At 33.3% G+C, this 13317-nt stretch overlaps 1 protein-coding gene and 1 long non-coding RNA gene across 3 annotated transcripts in view; one reads left to right on the top strand and one right to left on the bottom strand.

The window, feature by feature from the left end:
• Window positions 1-13317, top strand: part of LOC117179682 — a 39087-nt gene that overhangs the window by 13720 nt on the left and 12050 nt on the right. The window lies entirely within an intron of this gene.
• LOC117179681 (nose resistant to fluoxetine protein 6-like) overlaps window positions 1-13317 on the bottom strand; it is a 22830-nt gene that overhangs the window by 2937 nt on the left and 6576 nt on the right. Inside the window, exons 2-8 of the mRNA XM_033371704.1 lie at window positions 8322-8566; window positions 7982-8172; window positions 4180-4310; window positions 3860-4084; window positions 3558-3771; window positions 2955-3120; window positions 2770-2849 (exon numbers count right to left, since the gene is read on the bottom strand). Coding sequence (XP_033227595.1) covers window positions 2770-2849; window positions 2955-3120; window positions 3558-3771; window positions 3860-4084; window positions 4180-4310; window positions 7982-8172; window positions 8322-8566 — 1252 coding nt within the window. The remainder of the gene's footprint in view (window positions 1-2769; window positions 2850-2954; window positions 3121-3557; window positions 3772-3859; window positions 4085-4179; window positions 4311-7981; window positions 8173-8321; window positions 8567-13317) is intronic.

Genomic DNA, 13317 nt, shown 5'->3' with positions numbered 1-13317 from the left:
TAAAAAAAGGTTCAACAACCTCTGCAGAGTCCCACTGGGAGCAACTGTCATCTATGAATGACACCGACTCTCAGCAGAACCACAGTAAATAAGTCGTATTTCCAGAAAATTTGATACTTCGTTTTGGACTATTCACTCTGTATCGGAATGTTCGGCAGGGTAATGATCGCAACCAATATCGTCAGAGCGAAACCCAGATAGTATGTACTCTGGGTACTCAGCTTGTGCATGATACGCTCTGCACCTATCACTGGGAACTTCTTGACATATGATGCGGTCACGGTATACCAAGGTGGAAATGACATCATCCTGGCATGCCGAAAAGAAACCCTCTGTGTCTGAATTAGGTCCTGATGATCTGAGGAAAGTCAAAGTTAGGAAAGCAAGATACCTTGTTTATCGCCGACAGAATTGAAGACCAAATGTGTCGAAGTAGAGGCTTATATCTGCTTCGGACAGACTCTTTTACGGATTTCACGTCCTGAATGCGGCTTTGAGGCACGCTCAGACATGTATAGGTCTCTCCAGCGTAAAGATGTCTGATAACACTTATATCCACAAGTTTAGGGTCACCGGGGATGACAATAATGTTTCCTTTCATCAGACGAATCTTGGCTCACTTATCCCATACAGATTCGCCGCAGAGCTATTCAGGAGAACTTCGTAGTGCAAGATATAGAGATAAAAGTGTAATGCGAAAAATTAGAAGGCTCATGGTATTGTCCTGAAAGACGCCATTCTGGAAGGTGATGTTTTCGTAGTCACACGATAATTTTTTAGATAAGATAGTAAATCTAGTTTTCCAAAGGAGCATCAATGTATCTATGCATCTCACTATATGTGCATCTACCCTTAGGCTTTCCAAAAGACAGACTTTTAAGATCTTATACAGCCTGCTCAAACAAGTTATTGGCCTTTAATTCTCCGGGTTGCATAAATTGCCTTTTTTCAGTAAGAGTAAAGTGCGTCCTAACACCAGCAACTGCGGAACGAGCATTTCCGACTATAAATATGAGGTTAATATGCGGGCCAGATGTTGGTGTGTAGAAGTAAACTTCTTCCACCAGAAGATCTTGATTTCATCGGATCCTACAGCGGAAAAGTTCGTCGTGCCCCTAAATGCATGTTTTCACTTCCTCGGCAGTGATTGATGGATATTTCTTCGCAGATGTTTTGAGGTTGTAGCAAAACTCCTTGATGTGGATAATAGTATCAGTATCTTCTTACAACGACAATGTTTTCGGAATCTTTTATACTTCTTTACGGAAAGTCTCAACCTCATTGGGCCTAGGTGGTTTTTTGAAAGAAACAGGGAGAGCGCTAAAGAGGCGCGATGTGTCAGCGAGAAACTGTTAATTCTCTCTGACTAATCACCCCCCCCTCTCTCTCTTCTGTATTCACCACCTTGCGTCAGATAAAAATCGTATTTTGTGAAGAATATGCGGATTGATTGTCAGCAGCTCTGACTTATTCAGTGTGTTATTGTAGATCCTCAGTTTTTGAGCGAACTTTCGAGGCCTTTCTGTGAACGGTCTACCAGATGTTATGTTGTCAATCACACACTGCACATGGGACGCATTCTGTCTTGCCCATCCAATCTTCTGGTTCATTTGATGCAAACGTCTTTTGGTCTTTTGATCTATCTTCAGTTTTAGCCTTCGATTCGAATCAACCAAAGCTCTCACAGCACCATAAAATCAAAGAAGGAAAGCATCTATTTCAGCCAGATCTTGCGGCTTAGGAAGCACTGAATGTCAATGCTTCTCCATCTGCAGCTTGTTCAAGCAGCAGTTAGAGAAGCGCTCCACATACATATCCATTTTCTGTAAGGTAGGCAGCTTGATTTCGCCATGACTGATGCGAAAAGTGGCGAAGCTCTGGGTTTTTCTGGTACCACAGATTGTGCCGATATCGAAGCAGTCTAGCAAGTCATTTTTAAGTTGATTTGTCCACTCAATGATTGTGTTTTTCTGGTTCGTCGTCGTACTGTCCTATTCATCTTTTGGCACGATTGTTACACCTCTTCTTGGGACTTGTTACTTCAGTGACCACCCTGGATAATTGTACGCGACTGCTTATTAATTATTGTAACCACATTCAGCCTAAAACCTTGGTACATTTTAAGTCAAGATGTTCACATCGGTAGTGCAGAGCGAGTCGTACACACTCTGAGTACTTAGAACACATACTATCTGGGTGTATACATACTCTCACGGGAACGACCTATCTCTATAGAAATATTGCGGCATATTCTTCGACATATTCTGCACATATTATCGCAAAAATCTTGAAAATAATGCGAGATAGGAAAAAGTGTCAAAAGACATTTTTCTAGAACTTTTTAGTAGAAACAATTTTGTTTATTTAATTGTTTCGTATCTTATATTGTTTTGGCAAAAAAGTGAATTTTCGTGTTTCAAAAAACAACATAATTCTCTCTTCTCTTCAAGGCGGGGCACAGAGGAATACCATGAGATATCATGGAACATACTCTTGAAATTAGGAAAATCTAGAAAATAAGCACAAGAAAGAAAAGCAATACCCTCTCGTTAGGATGAGAATGTAAAAAGTCTTGGGTTATTGCTCATATATTTTTCAACCCAACATTTCGAAAAATCAGCAAGATACTATTGGCCTTTTTTTCCTTTGAAGAATAACCTATTTGATTGGCAAATTATTCTGTGACTTAAGGATGGACTGCCTGCCTAATTTGAAATGAATTCGCCAAGTTTTTCTTTCATTTTATTTTAAGGTGCTTAGTTGACTTACACAGAAGACATAATTAGAAGGAAGTTGCCGATGATGAAAAATTGCATATCGTTTGATAAATACCAACTCCAAGACATACACTAGAAAATATAAGTTAAATTTGAAAAAGCTCCGAGAGTTTAAACAAGAATACCTATTGTCCATATAACGCATTCTAATATTACAAAATACTAAAATAATATTACCATTGTGTCTCTTCCGAAAAGATTGTTAATGTACATTATATTTCTCCACCAATATTTTACACAAACTTCTTGTGGTCGTTCGGACATGTAAAACTGAGAAGTTTCACCATACCAAGCTGAATTTATATCTACGATACCAATCATCATCATATAGGCTGGAGTTAATCTAAGCATTAAAAAATATAATAAGAAGTTAAAAACATAAAACAAATGGTGAAGTTATGAGAACTTCGAAACTAAATTATCATTCTATCATTTTTGGTATACAAAACCGACTTTCATTTGTGTGCTTTCATAATTAGATAAAATTCTTACTTGACAGATAATGCTAGATATATAAAATATAAATGCTAGATAACATTTATGATCCTGTAGTTTAAAACTTTTGTTAAGTCACTGATGACATTCAAATATATATACTATTATTAATTTCAGTCAGAAATTTTTTATTTAGATTAGAATTTGGATCTTTTGAAGTACACATTTTTTTAACACTGGTAACTTTATTTGCTCTTTTAGACTCTGTAGGTAAATCATAAATCAATAATTAAATTTAAATGAGTATTAAAAGTGCGTTAAATTAATTTTCAAGGCATGTATTACCGTAAGAATCGCTTTAACACCGCCCCTGCAAATTCATTGGCTTTCCTTCTGTAATTAATCGGGTTTTCCTCTTTCTCATTCTGTTTTCCTTTCAAATATAAGTATGAAATAAGGAATCCGCTTAAAAAGAAAAATGTGTCAACTGCTAGAGTTGAATTGCCTATGACTTGAACAGCAACACCTTCGGCCATTCTCCACGACCAGGGTTTATTGTCTGTTCAAAATAAATAATAAAGCTTTATGTTTAATATATTATTTGCTTAAAACTTTAATAATTAAAATTAATAATTCTGAGAACTCACCAGTGAAATCGCTCATGTAGAAAACAGTGTGTATCATAATAATCCATACCATGCCCAAAAATCTTAATCCATGAATTACAGGAAGAGAGTCAACACTCAGTTTCGTATCAAAAATAATTTTTGTATTCGTATAGGTGGAAAAACACAATAATACTTTTCCCATCGTGCTTTGACGGTATTTTTTCAACACAGCAGATTCCAAAGATTGTGTAGTGTTTTTGGATTCTAAATTAGAATTTAAGTTTAAAAGTTATAACTTTATAAATTTATTTAAGATTTTTTAAAATTTATATCTGAAATTGAAATTGAAAGCTTCTTACGATTATTATGAGGGGTGTCGTTCTTCTCGAAATGGGCTAACTTCTTTTTAAACTGTTTGTACTTTCGATGAACAAGAACATCGTAAAGTGTGCCCGTTAACATTAATGCCAAAATTAATGAAAACACAAATCTGAAAAAGCAAAATTAAAGGATGGTTTACCTATTTTGATAAAAACGTGATTTTCATTAATATTGTAGGAATCAAGTATTTTCTCATCGAGCGCTGCAGTAAGTGAGGACGAAAATGAAAACATTGTATATAACTTTAGCATTGAGCTTATGGTGAAATCAGTGAAAATTTTAATTTTCTTGTAATCAGTCAAAAATAAAAATAAATGTAAAATGTTAAAAGACGCAAGAATAAAAACTAATTAGAATTTTTAAAATATCGGATAGCACGAAAAATCTGGTATTTTCCTAGGACTTAGCGAAATTGAACGGAAGAAAATATCAAGTCTGTCGTACGTTCAGATCTATGCTTAGACTGAGGTTAAAATATAGATTTGTGTCCGTCCAAATTTGCTTATTTTTTTTAAACCCAAGTTACTTTTGCGTATAGGACTCCGCACAATTTGCATTAAAATCCGACCCCGGTCAAATTGGCTGAAATTGCAATATAATGTAGTTCAAAGCCTCCTGATAAAAAAATCCTAATGGGTACTAGTCCAAAAAATCAAATTTTTCGAGATAGGTGGGGCTGAACGCGAAAAATATGAAGACAAGCGAATCTAATGTCCCGCTTGAAACTTGAAGATGAGGTTCAAATTTTTTAATAAAATGCGAGCAGCACAATCACTGACAATACTAGAAACACTGGTAAGACCAGTCCAGCTAATAAGGGCAACAAAATGGCGCTGTCCTAGTAATAATAGGCAAAATCATTGCCCTGTCCTGACAATGTAAATACTGTTCGAAATATTAAAGGTGGAAGGCAGTTCAGTCAATGAATACAAGACTGTAGATTAATTCAATTATCGAAGGAAAAGCCAGTCCAGCTACTAAAGGCAATTTAATGGGTCTGCCCTGGAATGTAAAGATTTTTCAAAATAATCAAGGCAAAAGACATTCCGGACTACCAAAGATATTTTGTAGTCCAGATAATTAAGACAAGACTATAGGTCAAGTTTCAAGCGGGACATTAGATTTACTTGTGGTCATAATTTTCGCGCTCAGTCCCACCTATCTCGAAAACTTTTGATTTTTTGGGAGGAGGCTTTAAACTATATTATATTGCAATTGCAGCCAATTTGACCGTAGCCGGATTTTAATGTAAATTGTGCGGGGTCTTTTAACGTAGAAATTAATATTTCTAATAAAAATATCTATAATTAAAGAATCCAGTGAAAAATTGATAATTTTATAAATTTTGATTAAAATTTTATACATTCATTTCAAAAAGTGACCAATGATTTTCTTTTATTTTCCAAACTTCTTTTCCATATCTGGGCAAAAACAAATACTAATTATATGTTAAACGTGCACACATATGTAATTAAAATTCGTACTCCCAACTATTTAGAAAGAACTTGCTACCTTATTCTTTATTTTCTAAATCCTCTTTATTTGTATTCACGCAAAATTTTTACTAAATCACTGCCTCCCGCGCTGCAGTAAAAAGAAGCGACCCCAAGTGCAAAAGTCGAGAGGGTGAACACTGAGCTACAGAACTCATTGACATATATTTACAACGGATTGTTTATGCCCAGCGCGTAGGTTTTATTTTACGAATTCGGTTGAGCAGGCCATTTTAGATGCTACTTCGTTTCAAGATTTCGCACAAACCGAAACCACATAAAAAAATTCCCGAAAAAATCTGGTATTTTTTGGGACTTTTTCGAAAAGGTCAAAGGAATAAACCAGGGCTGTCTGAGGTTTAGACCTATACTTACTATCTGTCCAAAAAATATAGGCACTTCGATTTTCGTACAGATTTCGTGAAAATTTCAGCAGAAAAATATATAAAAATATGTGACAACATGCATGTTGCAGGTGAAGGTTTTGCAATTACTGATACAGGCTTTCAACATTTTCAGATGATTAACGATTATTTCCTGGCGAGTGAAATTTGAAATCGTACTATAAGCAAATGATCATTTACGAATACTCAATTTTGAATGGCTCTAAGTCGCTGAACATTAATTATAAAATTTATGCAAAAATTATATGGTTTCGTTGATCCTGTCTATGCACAATGGTGAAATTTACAGACGCAAATAATCATTTTTTAATAAGTTATTATCAAGAACATAAAAAGGTGTCATCTCTGAAACTAAAGAACGCACAGAGATGATTCTTCTCGTGCAGAAATTTCCCCATCTTTCCCTTTTTTAAGCTGGGTTCTGATGGGACCCCTATCAGAATATCTAGTCTACAAAAAACTGATTCGGGCTGCTATCAGAATATCTAGGCTAGAAAAAACTGGTTAAGGCCCTTATCAGAATATCTAGTCTAGAAAACACTGATGGGGGTCCTCTCAGGTTCTAGTGAAGAATACCATGCTTCGTACAGCTATGGCAAATCAATCTGTATCTGATGGGACCCTGACCATAGAAGTACTGGGCCATTACTGGTTACCAGTACAGATAATCGGCAGTTCGTTCAGTACTAGATAACGGCAGGCTCCACGATCGGCGCAGTACTATGACGACAGTATAATTATTTAAAAAAAAATTAAGTGTGTTTAAAAATATGGTTCATGTGTTTTAAAATGTCTAAAAATTATAAATACAACTCTCGCGAAAATAACTTTATTTTCGTTTTTTGTTTTAAGAAAAAAACTCTTGTGAAAAATTGTAAATATTCAAAAAAAATTACTTTCTGCACGGGTTGAAGCAAATTACACATTTTGGCTTCTGATAATGTCATATGTATTATCAATGAGCAAAAAGTTGCACCTGAATGTTTAAAAAATTATTTTCTTCTTGGAAAATTACAAAAGACTACGATAGTCAAGGAACTCCAGCAAAGTCCCCTGCTGAGAGTGTGGTTGTCTCGATGATCGTAAAGTCTCTTGTATTTTTTCAAGGACAAAATAATTTTTTAAACATTCAAGAGAAACTTTTTGCTCATTAACAATACATACAACATTTTCAGAAGTAAAAATCTCTATTTTGCTTCAAGAATCGTATCTGTATGTTCCTTAGTTTCGGAGATCCCTTCATTTCACCATTGTGCATACAAAGGATGAACGAAACCCATATATTTTTTCATAATTTTCATAATTTATTTTCTGTGACGTATAATCATTCAATGTTGTGTATTCGGAAATTATCATATGATTATGGTACTGTTTCATCTTTCACTTGCCAGGAAATAATCACTAATCATCTAAAAATGTTGAAACTCTGTATCAGGGGCAACTAAAAGCATTTGTTGTGAATAAACTGCTTTGCAGCGCATTAGATGCGAGTTCTAGCAAGATAAATAATTCGCCAAAAATATAAGAGAGCCTTCAAGGCCACGAATTAAGCTAAGATTTAATTATTTACTTTCTATCAAATGTTATGCTGAACAAAGTTTAAAAAATATAAGAAAATCATTTGTCACTTTTGAACATAATTTGATGCCATTTTGATGAAATTTTATAGAATTATTAATTTTTCAATTGATTCTTTATTTATTGCTACTTCCCCTTTAAAAATTCGAAGTTTAAGTATAGGTCTAAGCCTAAGACAGACCTGGTTTTTTCTACCGGCCACTTGAACCAAATCTCAAGAAAACGCCAGGTTTTTTGTGAAGGCTGCTATGTAGGCAATATAGTATAGCATGAAATGATCAAAATAAGTTATTTATCACACTTACAACGTTAAAATTCTTCCAAATCCTAATGATAGTTTATCTTCTGTTAGGTCCTTCACTTGTGATAATTTAAAATCTACTTTATATAGGTCGCTAATTAAAAGTATTCTGTCCTCAAACATCTTCTCGAGAATCAAGGCGATTTCATTCATGGAACATTCAGCTGGTAGACAAAGGCCGAGAATAATTAAATCCTGAAGAAAAAAAGAAAATATAAAACCTGATATATAGAAAAAACAATCAATAGAAAAAAACAATATTTTTGCTATAAAAATCTCTTAAACTGCATCTCACTTGTTAAAAGAAATAACATTATTTTAATTTATGAATAATTTATACTTGCCTCATTTGGTAATCTAACGTGATACTGAAGAGTACTGTTGTGTGTAAAGTATGCAACAAAATAGTGTACTTCAAAAGGTGGGAATTCTTCTTTCACATTTCGAAATTTCGAATCGTTATGTTTTACTTCTTCCTCCAACATTAAAGGCGATCTATTCGAAGAATCATAGCATTGACTTCGAGTTCCGAGCCAATAATTATTTCCATAAATAAATCCAGGCTTGGGTTCTCCGCTTGAATCCAACACTGTAAAACGTTAGTTGAATTTGAACTTTGACTTATTAGGTGCCCAAAAATATTTTTTATGTATAAAAGGCAACTTTTTCTTTGCAGAAATAAAAAAATATGTAACCCAGTTTAAATTTATTTTAAACGAAATTTAAGAATTGTCAATGAAAAATTATTGGATTTTACTGAATGACATTTTTTTCAGGTGCCTTTAATCATTTCTGTAAGATATCACTGAATTGACTGAGTTATAAATTATTTGTTTATGAAAGTTAATTCTGTGTAAAGTGAATTAAAATGCTAATTAACTTTAAACCATTAACGTCACAAGGACACTTTTTTCAACTACCCATTTCTCTAAAACATTTCACTATGAAAACGTCTGTCAAAAAATTCAAGAAGTACCTATCTTACTAATTTTCGAGGTCGTTCTTTCCAATGGTGCAATTAAAATTACATAAAAATATGGTTTTTTACACTATTTTTGCAAATTAATACAACAAAACACGAATTTTTCAGGCCTGGTTTTTTTTCTTTTCACATTTTCGATACCTTTTCGTAAGAATATTCAATATTGGAATAGTGTAATCGTGTCCTCGCTTGTTATCCTTACGAATGGTATCATTGGTTTTATTTTCATTATAGTCTAAACTTGCAAAATAATGGCAAAAACAATGGAAAAATTGATCAATTTTTCGATTAATCATTTCTTGCGATTAAAACACACTTTTTGTACCAAACCTGCATGGTCTACATAGTTACTATGGTTTTTTGGGTCGCTGATTACGAATCTGCTATTATTTTTGCAAAATTAATTTGTTTAAACATTTTGTTTAAACAAATTATTGCAAAAAATGAGAATTTTTTAAATTTACTTGCAGAGTCGTATTCTACGGAAAAAATACGTCGAAAATATGTATAGTCAATTTTAATTGCTTAAATGATTAAGTTAATATCAGCAAATATCAATTTTCTATACCCAAATACGTTGTTACATATCGTTTTCTAGGTTTTCGGGGTCGCTGATCACGAATTTAATATTAATTTTTCAAAATTATATTGTTTAAACAATATGTTTAACAATGTAGGCAAAAATATGTAATCGTTCCGAAGTCATTTCAAGAGTTGTAATTTGCAATAATCATACTCTCGTATCATTCTTAACCTGAAAAAATGAAAATCTTCGTTCATCAGAATTTTCGCAGAACAATAATTGGTTTCATCTTTGATTAATCACGTTGATCATAATATTGAGACGACGTAAACAAAAGTTGTTTTATAAAATATTTTATCATAGATATTATCAAATAGGATTGCGTCATCGCAGTACATTTTCGCGCCATTATTACCTTATGCAAATATAACCTGCGAGCTCAAATTTGGACATTTACAATTTTTTAACAATATATGCAAAAAAATTATATGTTTTTCAAATAGTTTGAAGAGTTTTAATGCACGGTAATCATATTTGCGTAAAAAAATAACAACACATCCAATTTTGACACACTGACCATTTCATTCGATTCACAATGTCGAAACGTAAACTTTCCGAATCAAAAAATGCGGGAAAGAGACATCGTATCAATACAGTAGAAAATACTGAAAAAGAAAATCACGTTGATACAGTATTCATTTCTGATCCAGACGATTCTGGTGAATCTGATCATAGTGAAGATGATTTGTCGTCTATTGGTGACGAAGGTAATAAGCAAGGTGATATTGAAATGGGTGAAGAGTATTCAAAGACTCAGAAATTTCAGTCGTACCAAAAAGTATTGGAAAATTATAGTACAAGTCAGAAAAAATTGGAAGAAGAACATGTTTATAATTGGATTGATGGAGAGATGATGTATAGTGATACTCTATCAAATAATACCTTACTGTCTGAGGTACAAAAGAAAAACATTCTTGCTAGTTCACCAACAGATTTATTTGAAATTTTTTTTTTCTGAAGAACTGAAGAAATATATTATTGATTCTACATCGAAACGAAGATACAAGTTGTCTTCCGATCGTTTCAACACATTTATAGGTATTATTATTTTCAAAATATTTAACAAACGATTATCACAAAGAGATTATTGGTCTTCAAAAACTTTGCTACGGTCTGATGTAGTAACATCAACTATGGGCCGTCGTGAATTTGAAACTATAAAATCTAACGTCAAATTTCACAAACCAGTCGATGAAGACGCAAAGGATAAGGCCTGGCGTGTACGTCAAATTCTGAATATTTTCAATGAAAATATGAAGACTTTTGGATATTTTTGTAAAGCACTTTCTATTGATGAAATGATGATAAAATTTTACGGAAAAATCAGTTTCAACCAATTTATTAGAGGAAAACCGATTCGATTTGTATCAAAATGTGGGCATTATGTGGTTCGAATGGCTACTTATTTCATTTTGATATTTACTGTGGCAAAAATGAAAAAGTTGATTTCCTACCCAAAATTTCTCAAGGTAGTCGAGTTGTTTTACAAATGCTTCAAGAATTTTTGCTTAAGACTTCTCCTTGTAATAGACTTCAGTATCATATCTACTTTGATAACAAATTTTCTTCTCCTGACCTGTTAGTGCAGCTGAAAAATCAAAAGCTGCGAGCGACCGGCACTATAAAAAAAGATAGGATTGACGTGTCTAACGAAATCGATGCGAAAGCTCGTAGAGGAACATCTAAAGTAAAGCATGATAGCAATAGTGGTACTAATTTTGTCACAGTTATGGATTCAAAAGCAGTTTCGATTCTTTCTTCAGCTGCTGGCGTCACCCCTACTTCGAACGTATCACGTTATGATAAGGAAGCCAAGGGAAAAGCTGCAATACCTTTTCCAAATGCCTTCAAAGTTCATAACAATTGTATGGGTGGAGTCGACCTACACGATCAGCACTGCAACAACTTGATGCCAATAATTCGAGCCAAGAAATGGACATGGACCATTTTCATTAGACTGATAGAGGCATCAATCACAAACGCTACAGTGCTTTACAATTCAGTGAGCAAAAATAAATTAGGAACAAAAGATGTTGCCATGGAAATTTGTGAAAAATATTTAATTGCTTCCAATGTGTCAGAAAATAAACATTCAAATCATACTCTCGAAAACACAATATTCAAAAAATATTGCTCATACGAGAAGTGCGAAGTAAGAACCGTGAAATCTCGCAAAGAGTGTCAAGTATACTTTTGCATGAAATGTTTTAAACAAACGCACGAGTAAATAACTTCAAGCACACACAAAAAAAATATGAAAATTGAAAAAAAATTTTTTTAATATTTAGAAAATTGAAAAAAAAGATGATTCTCGGTGACATGTACCTCCTCATGGTGGGAATCGGGCAACATCAGTTGGGCTCAACAGTGGCAGAACATGTTAAATTATTCAATGGAATTCTTGTTTGAAAAGATAGCAACAAATAAAACAAAGTTTTCTACGAATAAATAACTAAATTTTTCCTTAGATTACAGACTTACGAAATAATTTTTGGAATGTAGTGACAGTTTTGCATACATTATCAAACATATTGTTTGTAAAATATAATTTTGAAAAATTAATATTACATTCGTCATCAGCGACCCCGAAAACCTAGAAAACGATATGTAACAATGTATTTGGATATAGCAAATTGATATTTGCTGATATTAACTTAATTATTTAAATAATTTAAATTGACTATAAATATTTCCGACGTATTTTTTTCGTAGAATACGATTCTGCAAGTAAATTAAAAAAAATTTCATTCTTTGCAATAATTTGTTTAAACAAAATGTTTAAACAAATTAATTTTGCAAAAATAATAGCAGATTCGTAATCAGCGACCCAAAAAACCATAGCAACTATATTGACCATGCAGGTTCGGTACAAAAAGTGTGTTTTAATCGCAAGAAATCATTAGTCGAAAAATTGATCAATTTTTCCATTGTTTTTGCCGTTATTTTGCAAGTTCAGACTATGATAAAAATAAAACCAATTATACCATTCGAAAGCATAACAATCGAGGTGTTTTTTTGCATTAATTTGCAAAAATAGTGTAAAAAAACATATTTTTATGTAATTTTGATTCAACCATTGGAAAGAGCGACCTCAAAAATAGTAGGATAGGTACTTTTCGAATTTTTTGATGGACGTTTTCATAGTGAAATGTTTTAGAGAAATGGATAGTTGAAAAAAGTGTCCTTGTGACGTTAATGGGTTAACCAAATAGATCACAAGTTTGAATTTTTTCATATATTGGTATATTACTGTATATGTCTTCAAAGGGGAAACTAAAACGATTTATGTTTTAACTTTCTGTGATTGTGTCACGTAATCTATTTATGCGTCGAAACCTAAAAAATTTCAAGATGAGGTTAACTTTCCTCCCTTACCAACTTGAAACAGCAAGCATAAAAAAAGACGAAATTTGGACCGGTCTAATTTTGCTTATCCAAATTTGGTCGTTTTCGGCTCTTGTAATTTAAATTTAGTAACTGTATAAGAAGTTCGTTCCCCTTCGGTTCCTTCTTTAAAAATTAAAGAAAAAAAACAGCATCTTTTAGTAGCAGTTTATCATGGACATAGGAAACACGGGACTAGGCCTGCTATCCTAACTTGGCAAGCGGGGTCGGTTCCACGGGAGGGAGGAGAATTCCATGAGTGGGGATAGCAGCCATCTTACGATGTGCCATTTGATTATGCGCACGAGCATTTTTGCCGACAAACTGTGCATGAAAATATAAACATGTGAGCGCTGCCATGTTTGTCGCGGGACATCAAAAGGTGGCGGAC

Source organism: Belonocnema kinseyi, chromosome 9, assembly GCF_010883055.1.
Source record: "Belonocnema kinseyi isolate 2016_QV_RU_SX_M_011 chromosome 9, B_treatae_v1, whole genome shotgun sequence".
Taxonomy (NCBI): domain Eukaryota; kingdom Metazoa; phylum Arthropoda; class Insecta; order Hymenoptera; family Cynipidae; genus Belonocnema; species Belonocnema kinseyi.
The sequence above is the reverse complement of the archived record's forward strand: the minus strand, read 5'-3'. Positions and strand labels throughout refer to the sequence as shown.